Raw genomic sequence first — 13,580 nt, 5'->3', positions numbered from 1 at the left:
CATGAAATCCAAGTTTTCTCACCTCCCACTTAACTGTCATAGTACTTGCAGTAGATGCTAATGCAGTTTAGAATTCCTGTGTGATGACCTTAGACCTATTTTCAATGGCCTCTTTTATTGCGCAATCCCAGGAGGCAGATGACTGCCAATCAATCTCGGTTTTGTTGTAATTTATATTGTGGCCAATTTTATATTGACATCGGCCACGGCCAGTTTGGTGGTCCTCGCATAATTCAGTGTGGCATCTGCATTCACAGCACTTCTGTTCTTCCGTGCATACAGTTTCCCCAGTGTACACCTTTCCACGCTGGCAGGGGATTTGCTAGACCCCCAGTTTGCAGAGGCCTAGATTGTTCTTTGCTGAACCTAATAATGTGAAGGTCTTAGGGGGATTGGTGAAATTCACATTTGAGACTGAGCTTTCCTTCTTGTGGGACAAAAGTCATAGAATTTTTTTAAAGAAATTTTTGCCATTTCACTGTCAGTTGTTCATTTATTTTGCACAATCACGATTCGGTTTCGTAGCCATTCTCAGCCACATGTTGAAATGTTATACTAAACTAGACTCCGCCCGTACAGGCCACGGAGGCCCAACGGTATCGACCAGCTGCCGTGTTATCCTCAGCCCACAGGCGTCACTGGATGCAGATGTGGAGGGGCGTGTGGTCAGCACACCGCTCTCCCAGCCGTATGTCAGTTTACCAGACCGGAGCCACTACTTCTCAATCGAGTAGTTCCTCAGTTTGCCTCACAATGGCTGAGTGCGGCCCACTTGCCAACAGCACTCGGCAGACCGCATGCTCGCCCATCCGAGTGCTAGCCCAGCCCGACATTGCTTAACTTCGGTGATCGGAAATAAACCGGTGTTAGGCCGTTGGCAATGTTAAAATATGCAACAGACATTTTAACATTTCAGCATGCACGTGAGAACGGCTACGAAGCCAAAGTCATGATTGTGTAAAATAAATGAACTATTACGAGTGGAGGAAGTTACTTAAAAAAAATTTGACTTTGTGTTGCTCCAAGGTTCTGTTGACTCTGCTGCGAGTGTTGCTGTCAAATCAAATGCGTACTAGCGATTTGCGCCCTTCTTACCTGTTCCTTTCGTTTGTTGTCACCGAGTGCTTTACCTCAGTTGGAAAGCTGTCTCGGTCGCAGGTAGAAGCTGCTACTGAGACGTAGAGCTGCTTACGCAGCTGCCGGTAACGCCTGTACCTGTCAAGGTTTCGCGTTACCTGCAATCTGGCATTTATGGTGCACGTGAGCCAGCTCGCTGAGTGTGTTTGGCCCATTGGTTGCAATTACCGTATTTACTCGAATCTAAGCCGCACTCGAACCTAAGCCGCACCTGAAATTTGAGAATCGAAATTCGAGGGGATAGAAAAGTTTTAGGCCGCACCTCCAAATTGAAACAAAGTTGGTCCATTGTAACATGAGACACAATTTAGGTCGAATGGATGAAGATACGGCTACAGTAGTTTGGTTCGAGTTGTAATCTTAACAGTTAAGCTTTACCAAGAAGCCATTGCTATGTGTCAGGCACTCCGTCCGTGTTTACACGGGTACCCTTTCTTTTTCAGGTGCTTCGTCTGGTTTGAATCGATTGCTTGTTTTGCTTTGATCTGATAAGTGCCATTCTCTTTGTTATAGGTGTTTACATCACTCTAAGCTGAAAATGCATTATTGTACTGTGTCATGCATTGTTTGTCGCTTTCTGATAATGAGTGTTTACGACCTGTCGCCGCTAGCGGCATGGCTTGCTTTTGTGCACGCTACAGCAGCTTACAGTAACAAAAGAGAGGAATTGTCTCCTAAGCGAAACAATGCAAGAGACCGCTATTTGTTGTTACTTGCACTGCTGCTTTCTTTGATAATGATCAACAAGAACCAAATAATAGACTGCGTATGATAGATGATGTTCTGAACGAGAGTTTAGCAAAAATTTTTCTCCGTTTGAAAATCTTTGCAGACGCCTCTTCAGTACATTACATTCTGCACAGAAAGTAGCGTCATCTTAAATTTAAAAATCTAGTCAGTTGCTGTGCTTCATTTCTGACTGTATCACTATTCAGCATAAGAATAATACGAATATAAACTGGCATGATATGTGTATTCTTCTGCGTTTGCTGTTGTCTCACTCTAGTTTCGTAGTTTATTATTCAGACAGGATTTAAATGAGATAGCAGCAAACACGGAAGAATACATGGCATAATAGATACATTCTTCTATCTTGTCTTTTGATTTATTTACTGACAGAGAGGTTTTGGCGCCAGTATTTATCTTTGTCCATGCAAAGCATGCCTGTGTAGCGGTACATATAATCGACGGCAGAAGTTAGTTGTGGCAGCACCTACCAACATTTTTCAGAACTTCCACTTACTTTGCACTCGATTCTAAGCCACAGGCGTTTCTTTGGATTACAATAACCGGAAAAAAATGCGGCTTAGATTCGAGTAAATGCAGTATTGGTAGCTGAAATGGCGAAACTGTACGGGTCTCCTCAAGTTTTGTGTCAGAGGGATGCTTTGCTACTGAGAGAGTTTCGCTGGTCTTTTGCTTGATAGTAACTGACTGAACCACTAAAACTGGGGCACGTTTAAGTTGTGTTGAGCTGCCAACGTATCTGCACGTTCTGCCACTGCGAAATTAGTACGGTGACTCAGCTGCGCGTATGCTTGTGCTCCGCAATGTGTGTGCCCCCTCTCACTGGTGTAGACAACTGCAAAATCGCAGATTAGATCGTGTGCTCCTGACATTTGGGACTTGTCTCTGCAATCCGGAAAGTCTCTTATTCAGCATAGAATTTTGCCCACATTACCACTAACACCTCGTTGTACATTTAACAGCTAATTTTCTGTGGCAGTTCTTACTGTGCATCACAAAGTCAAAAAGAAGTTTATTGAAATAGTCTGCATCTGCAGAAGCGTATGCTATTATGTGCACAATTCAATATTACTTTTTTTAAATACATGTTTAATTATATTCTGTTTTCCTCTAACAAATGAATGAGTACTGTCAATAAGATGTGCAACACTCATGTATGTCCTATATAGAGAAATGTGTATTTCTGTGATGGGTGTTGTCACCAGAAACAGAACTCCAGTTTACCAGTCGATTTCTCTCTTGTATCACACCAAAATGTATGTTTGCTTTTCAGTATAATGCCAAATTTTCTAAAATTTAACTACTTACTGGTTAGTTATGTTTACATCTAACATACAACTTATAAACAGTGGTTTGCTTTATGTTTAACATGTTAGTTTAAAGCTAAATGATTTTTTTTTCTTTCTTTTCCCCCGTTTCTGATGGAGAGTGAAGTAAGTTTGATAATTTCAGAATCAAACAATTCTGTTATTGAAATAAAAAAAAACACATTGTGTATTTTCAGTGTTTCTATCTAGCACATTTTTATTGCAGTTAGAACAATAAAATAGGACAAAGTATTCTGCTTTCAGTAAAAATCTTTTAAAGACCTTGTGAATTACCTTAAATGCATTGTTTTTCCTTTTAATATTTAGTGCTGGAAAAAAATCAGAAGTATTGTTCTGTTACAGCGAAATGAGTATGTAGTACTTATTTTAAAAGAAGGAACCTGACCATAACTGTGATCACTAGATTTAGATTCATTTTTAGTGGTCTTACCAATAGCCAAAGGAAGGGCAGCTACTAACTTCTGAGGAGCAGGGGGGGGGAGGGGTTCATAAAACGAAATGTCGCTCGAGTAGACAGATTTCTTTTTTACCGGCCCCACCGACACGTTTTGTCAACTTTCGCCCACAGGGAGGCAGCTCCGCGGCCGGAGGCTCGCTGCAGTCCGCGACAGGCCCGGGCTCTGTCGGTGACAGCTCCAACAGCCAGAGCTCGAACGACGTGACCGGCACTGGCATCTCAGGTGGCACCAAGCGGGAGGTGGGCGGGGAGGACGCCGACGGTGGCGGCCCGGGAGCGGAAGACGAGCTGGCGGGGGCGGGTCCCGGCGGGCGGTCGGCCGGTCAACCGCTCTGCGACTTCCTCACCCAGCTCGAGGACTACACACCCACGGTGAGTGTTACTCTGTGTTGTCTTATTAACGCAGACCGCAAATTGTCATTCAGTTGCTCCCGGTGCATATTGCAACAAAATAATTTGCAAGTCAATGTCTGACTGTCAGTGTTGGAAGGGCTCAGTATTTCGGTGACCGATCCTGTCACTGTCATCGGGAACAGTGACGAACTTGTGGTGTTGCATCTCTTTTTGTCTGTAATCGAACAATGGAAAACCCAGGATGGAATAATGACAGTATTAGGAAAGAAATAGACTATTACTCACTGTATAGCAGAGATGCTGAGTCACAGAAAGGCACAACAAAAAGACTGTTAAACATCGGCCAAAACCATTCGTGTAAATTAGACACCCCCCCCACGCACACACACCTGTAAACACAACTCAGTCTTTTCATTGTGCCTATCTGTGAGTCAGCATCTCCACAATATCCATCCTTTGCATAATATAATATATGTAATATACAGGGTGTTATAAAAAGGTACGGCCAAACTTTCAGGAAACATTCCTCACACACAAATAAAGAAAATACGTTATGTGGACATGTGTCCGGAAACGCTTACTTTCCATGTTAGAGCTCATTTTATTACTTCTCTTCAAATCACATTAATCGTGGAGTGGAAACACACAGCAACAGATTGTACCAGCGTGACTGCAAACACTTTGTTACAGGAAATGTTCAAAATGTCCTCCGTTAGCGAGGATACGTGCATCCACCCTCCGTTGCACGGAATCCCTGATGCGCTGATGCAGCCCTGGAGAATGGCGTATTGTATCACAGCCGTCCACAATACGAGCACGAAGAGTCTCTACATTTGGTACCGGGGTTGCGTAGACGAGAGCTTTCAAATGCCCTCATAAATGAAAGTCAAGAGGGTTGAGGTCAGGAGAGCGTGGAGATCACGGAATTGGTCCGCCTCTACCAATCTGTCGGTCACCGAAGCTGTTGTTGAGAAGCGTACGAACAGTTCGACTGAAATGTGCAGGAGCTCCATCGTGCACGAACCACGTGTTGTGTCATACTTGTAAAGGCACATGTTGTAGCAGCACAGGTAGAGTATCCTGCATGAAATCATGATAATGTGCTCCATTGAGCGTAGGTGGAAGAACAAATTAAAATGAGCTCTAACATGGAAATTAAGCGTTTCCGGACGCATGCTCACATAACATCTTTTTCTTTATTTGTGTGTGAGGGATGTTTCCTAAAAGTTTGGCCGTACCTTTTTGCAACACCCTGTATATATAATATTATCAACAACATCTTTGCCTCTGTACTTCCGCCTCGACTGACATCTCTGCCCAACCTCTTTGCCTTTGTCTGTATATGTGCGGATGGATATTAGTGTGTATGCAAGTGTATACCTGTCCTTTTTCCCCCATAAGGTAAGTCTTTCCGCTCCCGGGATTGGAATGACCCCTTACCCTCTCCCTTAAAATCCACATTCTTTCGTCTTTCCCTCTCCTTCCCTCTTTCCTGATGAAGCAACCATTGGTTGCGAAAGCTTGAAATTTGTGTATGTGTTTGTGTGTTTTTTATTGTCTCTATCGACATACCAACGCTTTCGCTTGGTAAGTTACAGCATCTTTGTTTTTAGATATAATTTTCCCACATGGAATGTTTCCCTCTATTATATAATATTATCGGTATTATCTACTCATGTGAAATTCTGTTTCTTTTTTAATGGCAGCACACTCGTACTTTGCGTTCTTTTATTCTTGTATGTCTTCCGACTTGTTAATGCGGCCCACCCTGAATTTACTCCCAATAGTGTAACTTATTATTGTAGTGAGAAGTCCATGAAGAGCTGTATCTCTAACCAATTTTATTAATGCACAACCAATTTCATGACTTGTAGCCACATCATCCGGTGCACATAAAAATTAAAACACGATAAACAAATAGTGGAGAATATAGAAGGCCCAACCTTCACCATTCCTGTAAGGCAGATAGTCGACGAGTAAACAGCTGGGCAGCAGAAAACTTTGTACGCTATGTAACGAGGACGCGCCAGCAAGTCGATGTGACACGGAGCCAACCAGGTGAGCGTCGGCAACCACTGGCCACACTGTCGATTGGAGCTAGATGGTGGAGGTCTTTGCTTCACCACCTCACTCCACGAGAGCAGCAAAGCCAGTAGTTTCTGTGGTTCACCTGGATGGCTCCGTGTCCTGCCATCTTTCTGCTGCGTCCTCGTTACGTAGTGCACGAAGTTTATTCATTGACTATCTACCCTGAGGATGTGGTGAAGGTTGTCCACTATTTGTATACCGTGTTTTAATTTTTATATGTACCTGGTGACGTGGCTACAAGCCACGAAAAAAGTAGTGCCTTAATGAAATAGGTTCAAGGTACGGCTGTTTGCAGAGTTCTTCCTAAAAAATGTGCTACCACAGTTGCAGATGCCTCAACCATAGAGTTATTTGTAAATTATTTATTGGACGTATTCCAATCTCTGCGTTTCCCTGCAGTTGTTAACTCTCTACAGTTGCTTCCAATATAGTGGAAGCTATTCCTCAGTATCTTGACATGCATTCTTCATTCTGCCCTGTTCTCCTGTCAGTGTTTTTCACATATTTTTATTCTCAGCATTGGAAAGTGCTATTCAGAGACAAACAGGTTGGCACAGTTGAGGAAGTTGCGGCAGGCTGCATCGGATCAGACATGTGATTGAATGAAAAAAAGTGAGAATAGCAGGGTACGGATTCTGAGTTTGTTGTCATTAAAAAAAGACACATCATGGGAAACAGCACTGTATGTGAGTATATAATACCAATTATATATAGAAAGCGAAACAACACTGCAACTTCAACAACTCCTGTCATTCCTTATCAAGTGGATGTTTCACGGCCGGTTGTGAACTGTACTCTGTGTGCAATCTGTCATCCTGAAGCGTGTCTGTCAGTTTTACCTCATACTCAATTTCCAGTCATGTTCTGTCGGGTTTGTAGTTGGTGGTGACCTCAATTTACCCTCGATGTGTTGACGAAAATACATGTTTAAATCCGGAGGTACGCATAAAACATCATCTGAAAGTGTGCTAAATGCATTCTCTGAAAGTTATTTTGAGCAGTTTGTTTCTGAGCCCATTTGAGTAGTAAATGGTTGTGAAAACACACCTGACCTCTTAGTAACAAATAATCCTGAGCTAATAACAGTGTCAAAATGGTTACAGAGATTAGTGAACACAGGGTTGTTGTAGTGAGATTAAACACTGTAACTCCCAAATCCTCCAAAAATAAACAAAAAATATATCTCTTCAAAAAAGCAGATTTAAATCCGGTTGATGCCTTCGTGAGGGACAATCTCCATTCTTTCCAAATTAACAAATTAGACCAGATGCGGCTTGAATTCATTGACAGCAATTTAGAGATTTATACCAAATAAATTAACAAATGGCGGAGCTGATCCCCTGTGGTACACAAAATGTGACAGAACACTGTTGCAGAAACAACAGCAAAAAGTGCCAAATTTAAACAAATGCAAAACCCCCAAGATTGTTGATTTTTTACAGGAGCTTGAGCTTTGGCATAGACGTCAGTGCAAGATGCTTATAACAGTTTCCACAATGAAACTTTGTCTCGAAACCTGGCAGAAAATCCAGAGAGATTGTGCACATTTGTAAAGTATGCTAGCGGCAAGACACAATCAGTGACAATGCTGCTAAAGCAGAGTTACTAAACACAGCTTTCCGAAATTCGTTCACAAAATAAGACAAAGTAAATATTCGAGAATTCTAATTAAGAACAGCCATCAACATGAATAACTTAGAAGCAGCTATCCTCAGTGTAGTGAAGCAACCACTTAATAAAAAAGAAGTCTTCTGGTCCAGACTGTGTACCAATTAGGTTCCTTTCAGAGTATGCTGATACAATAGCTCCATTCTTATCAATTGTATACAAGGGTTCGCCCGACGAAAGATGCGTAACCCGAGGACTGGAAAGTGGCACAGGTCACACCAATATTCAAGAAAGGCAATAAGAGTAATCCAGTAAGGATCTGGAATTCGGAGCTAAAAAATCACAAAATTGAGCCAATAACTCTGGGAAGGAAAACAAATGGAATTAAAGTAAACTGCTTGGCTTTTGCGGATGATTTCGCAATACTTTCAGAAAACCTGACAGAAGCAGTTACTCAAATAAACATTCTGTAAAAATTAGCTAACAGAACTGGTCTCAAAATTTCAGCCGAAAAAAAAAGAAATCATGACAAATATAAAAAAATGCACCAAAATACATAGAACCACATATAGGTAAAATAGAGCGAGTAAATAAATTTAAATATCTTGGAGAAACTACTCAACAGAATGGACTAGAAAAATCTGCAATAGATGTAAGAATTAACAAAATGGAAAGAGCATATGGTTTGACCAAAAATATTTGCAACAAGAAATGTATATCTAGAAAAACAAAACTAAAACACTACGCCACAGTGGTATGACCAGAATGTTTATATGGATCTGAATGCCTAACGATGAACTATAAGATGGAGAAACTAAAGGTACTGGAAAGAAGGATTATTAGAAAAATAATGGGTGCAATGAAAACTGCAGATGGTTGGAAAATAAGCAGTAATGAGGAGATCTACAAAAATATAGAAAAAATATCTGAAGTAATGGCCAAACGAAGATTAACCTTTTTTGGACATCTCTACCGAATGGATGGAAATAGACTAACAAAACAAATACTCTTATATTTCTGGAAGAAGAAATCGACAATAGCATGGATTACAGAAGTAAGAAAAGATCTTGAAAGAAACAACATCAAAGAATCAGAAATAGCAGAAAGACACTGTTTTAAAAACAAAATACTAAATTTGGAAGGCTTCCAAAGCAGTAGAAATAAAAAATCGGGAACAACATGGACAGAAGAAAGGAAGAGACTTCATGGGGAGAAAATGAGGGAATACTGGAAAAATATGAAACAACAACAAAGGAAGAAGAGGAACTGAAGTTGTTAACATGGTCCTAGTTTTCAATATGATTGGCAGGGGGGGGATCCAGTAAGTTACAGACCCATAACTTTAATATTGATATGCAGTAGGATTTTGTACCATATGTTGTGTTTCAACATTGTGAATTACCTCGAAGAGAATGGTGTATTGACACTCAGGTTTAGAAAACATTGTTCTTGTGAAACACAACTAGCTCTTTACTCACTGGAAGTGTTGACTGCTATTGACAAGGATTTCAAATTAATTCCTTGTTTCTAGTTTTCCAGAAGGCTTTTTACACTGTTTGTCACTAATGGCTTCTAGGGAAATTGCGAATATCGTATCAGTTATTTGACTGGATTCGTAATTTCCTGTCAGAGAGGCCACAGTTCTTAGTAATTGGTGGAAAGTCATTGAGTAAATCAGAACTGATTTCTGGTGTTCCCCAAGGTAGTGTTATAGGCCCTCTGTTGTTCCTTGTGTATATAAATGATTTAGAAAACAATCTCAGCAACCATCTTGGGTTGTTTGCAGGTGATGTTATCATTTGTCATCTATTAAAGTCATTAGAAAATCAAAATCAATTGCAAAGTGATTTAGATAAGATATCTGTGTGATGCAAAAATTGACAATTGACCTTAAATAATGAAAAGTGTGAGGTCATCCACATGAGTGCTAAAAGGAATCTATTGAACTTCGGTTACACGAGAAATCAATCAAATATAAAGGACGTAAATTCAACTAAATACCTAGCAGATAGAGTTATGGACAATTTAAATTGGAAGCAACACTTAGAAAATGTTGTGGGGAAGGTGAACCAAGGACTGTGATTTATTGGCAGAACCCTTAGAAGATGCAACAGATCTGCTGAGGAGACTGCCTACGGTATGCTTGCCTGTCCTCTTTTGAAGTACTGCAGCATGGTGTGGGATCCTTACCAGATAGGATTTACGGAGTATCTACATCTGTATCTACATGATTACTCTGCAATTCACATTTTAGTGCTTGGCAGAGGGTTCATCGAACCACAATCATACTATCTCTCTACCATTCCACTCCCGAACAGCGCGCGGGAAAAACGAACACCTAAACCTTTCTGTTCGAGCTCTCATTTCTTTTATTTTATTTTGATGATCATTCCTACCTATGTAGGTTGGGCTCAACAAAATATTTTCGCATTCGGAAGAAAAAGCTGGTGACTGAAATTTCGTAAATAGATCTCGCCGCGAAGAAAAATGTCTTTGCTTTAATGACTTCCATCCCAACTCGCATATCATATCTGCCACACTCTCTTCCCTATTACGTGATAATACAAAATGAGCTGCCCTTTTTTGCACCCTTTCGATGTCCTCCGTCAATCCCACCTGGTAAGGATCCCACACCGCGCAGCAATATTCTAACAGAGGACGAACAAGTGTAGTGTAAGCTTTCTCTATGGTGGACTTGTTGCATCTTCTAAGTGTCCTGCCAATGAAACGCAACCTTTGGCTCGCCTTCCCCACAATATTGTCTATGTGGTCTTTCCAACTGAAGTTGTTCGTAATTTTTACACCCAGGTACTTAGTTGAATTGGCAGCCTTGAGAATTGTACTATTTATCGAGTAATCGAATTCTGACGGATTTCTTTTGGAACTCGTGTGGATCACCTCACATTTTTCATTATTTAGCGTCAACTGCCACCTGCCACACCATACAGCAATCTTTTCTAAATCGCTTTGCAGCTGATACTGGTCTTCGTATGACCTTACTAGACGGTAAATTACAGCATCATCTGCGAACAACTTAAGAGAACTGCTCAGATTGTCACCCAGATCATTTATATAGATCAGGAACAGCAGAGGTCCCAGGACGCTTCCCTGGGGAAGACCTGATATAACTTCAGTTGTACTCGATGATTTGCCATCTATTACTACGAACTGTGACCTTCCTGACAGGAAATCACAAATCCAGTCGCGCAACTGAGACGAGACCCCATAGGCCCGCAGCTTGATTAGAAGTCGCTTGTGAGGAACGGTGTCAAAAGCTTTCCGGAAATCTAGAAATATGGAATCAACCTGAGATCCCCTGTCGACAGCGGCGGTATGTAGAGAAAGTTCAAAGAAAAGCAGCACGTTTTGTATTATCGAGCAATAGGGAAGAGAGTGTGACGGACATCATACAAATTTTGTGGTGGACATCATTAAAATGAAGACATTTCTTGTCGTGGTGGGATCTTGTCACCAAATTTTGATCTCCAACTTTCTCCTCCAAATGTGAAAATGTTTTGTTTATGCTGACTTACATAGGGAGAAATGATCATCATAATAAAATAAGAGGAATCAGAACTGGCATGAAAAAATGTAGGTGTTCATTTTTTCCACGCACTGTTCGAGAGAGGGTAACAGAATTGTTGTGAAAGTGGTTCGAAAAGAACCCTGTGCCAGGCATTTAAGTGTGATTTGCAGAGTATCTGTGTAGATGTAGGTTTTCACCTTGCTGCAATGTGCAAGTGCTGGAAGAGAGCTCCAATCTGTCCAAGCTACTAATTGACGTAAACAGCTTAGCAGTAACTCTTCTGTATTTTATGTTCAGTATTTTCGTACACAACTTCTGTTATCGTCGTGGGTGAACAGATCTCTTTTACTTCGTATGTGGCAGTTCTTGTGATGATTCTGCACTTTTTTTGTTTACCTTCTCACACATGTCATTTTGCTTCTCAACCTCTGAAGGCACTGCCAAGCTGTGATATCCAAAAAACAAGTGGTATGTAAACTACATTTCGAGTTCTCACAGACATCTTTCATCAGCCTGAGAGGATAAAAGTGAGGTGTGCTATTCTGAAGAACCTCTTGTTGCACCGTTCAGCTCCCTTGTACAGTGCCACATACCAAACACTGCGATTCTCTTCTTCTCAGCATCCCCCTGCTATTGTATAATTCCGTGCTCCAGACGTGTGTTCTCAGAAATTTCTTCATCGAATTAGGGTCATTGTTTGACACTACCACACTTATTTCACCCAGGATAGCTCTCCTTGCTGTGCTAGTCTGCTTTTTATGTCCTCCTCAGTTCATCTGTCATGCCTTACTTTGCTTCCACTTCTCACAGTAAACACATAAACAACACTGTCATTTTTACACCGAGGTGGTAAAAGTTACGGGATACCTCCTGATATTGTGTCGACCCTCCTTTTGCCCAGTGTGCTGTGGCAGCCCGACACGGCGCGGACTCGACGAGCTGTTCCAAGTTCCCTGCAGAAATACAGTGTGTCCCAAAAACAGTGACCCAATTTTAAATAGAATTATTTATTAGGAAGAAGGGCTTAACACCAACAAATTGCATACTAAATTACTAGAAAAGACAGTTTATAAAAATCCATCACAAACGTTCAATATGTCCTCCATTGGCTGCACGGATGACATCTAGCTGATAGCCAAAGTCATCCCAAACTGGGCATAAGGTGTCTTCTGTCACTGAAGCTACAGCAGCTGATATTCTGGTTTTTAGTTCATCAGTGTCACGAGGTAAGGGAGGATCGTAAACACATTGTTTAATATGTCCCCGCAGGAGGAAATCACATGGTGTTAAGTCAGGGGACCTAGGAGGCCAAGAGTGTACAGCCTGGTCTCGTGGTCCTGTACGCCCGGTCCAATGTCGAGGAAACTGCACATTGTTGTGCCAGTGCAGAGGTGCTCCATTTTGCTGATAGATGAAATTGTCAGATTCAAGTTGTGGAAATAACCAGTACTGTAGCATTGCAAGATATGAATTTCCTGTTACAGTTTCTTCCTCAAAAAAATTAGGGTCCATAAACCTTGCTTTGCAAAACAGTACAAAAAACATTCACTTTTGGTGAATACGCACATTATGACGGTGAAGCTTACTGCTGATATGGAAAGTTGCTTCATCGCTGAATATCAACTGTGACATAAAAGTGCCATCTTCCGTGTCCTCTAGAATAGTATTGCTTAAGTTCACTCGCTTCGCTTTGTCAGTATCTCCAGTTGTAATCTGTACGGTTTGAGGGCTAAACGCCGCTGTAACGCACGCCGCACTGTCGTGTGCGGTAACACAAGTTCTCGGCTAGCACGACGGACAGACTTGCTGGAGCTCTGCTCAAATGCTTGTCGGATGTTTCCACTGTTTGTTCAGGAACGCGTAGCCGGCCAGAACTTTTACCTTTACAGAGGCACCCTGTTTCTTCAAACTTTTTATACCACCGTCGAATGTTCTTCGGTGATGGTGGTTTAGCACAAAATCGAATATGAAATGCCCACTGAATTGTGATCACAGATTGAGTACGACTAAATTCAATAACACAGTACACCTTCTGTTGCGCGGATGCCATATTGCACGAGACTGGCTGCACGCTCCAGATCAGTGCTCGTAGCGACATCTAGTGGATTTTTTCTGAAACTCCAGACCGTGCCGATTACATCTAGCACTGTTTCAGCTACCTAGTGACATTTGTCTCAATATTATTACAAGTTAAAATCGGGTCATTCTTTTTGGGACACCCCGTATTAAGCCGTGCCGCCTCTGCAGCCATCCGTAATTGTGAACGTGTTGACGGGACAGGATTTTGTGCACGATCTGACCTCCCGATTATGTCCATTGGGATTCGTGTCGGGCG

General features: G+C 41.6%; 1 protein-coding gene across 3 annotated transcripts in view; it reads left to right on the top strand.

Annotated features, from left to right (window-relative positions):
• Window positions 1-13,580, top strand: part of LOC126427378 (transcription initiation factor TFIID subunit 10-like) — a 101,230-nt gene that overhangs the window by 61,907 nt on the left and 25,743 nt on the right. For 2 of the 3 annotated variants that reach the window (XM_050089728.1, XM_050089726.1), the window contains exon 3: window positions 3,781-4,041. In XM_050089728.1, coding sequence (XP_049945685.1) covers window positions 3,781-4,041 — 261 coding nt within the window. The remainder of the gene's footprint in view (window positions 1-3,780; window positions 4,042-13,580) is intronic. The other variant, XM_050089727.1, reaches the window with a different exon arrangement.

The sequence above is a fragment of the Schistocerca serialis genome, chromosome 11 (genome assembly GCF_023864345.2).
Source record: "Schistocerca serialis cubense isolate TAMUIC-IGC-003099 chromosome 11, iqSchSeri2.2, whole genome shotgun sequence".
Taxonomy (NCBI): domain Eukaryota; kingdom Metazoa; phylum Arthropoda; class Insecta; order Orthoptera; family Acrididae; genus Schistocerca; species Schistocerca serialis.
Note: the sequence above shows the minus strand (reverse complement) of the source record. Positions and strands in the feature narration are given on the sequence as shown.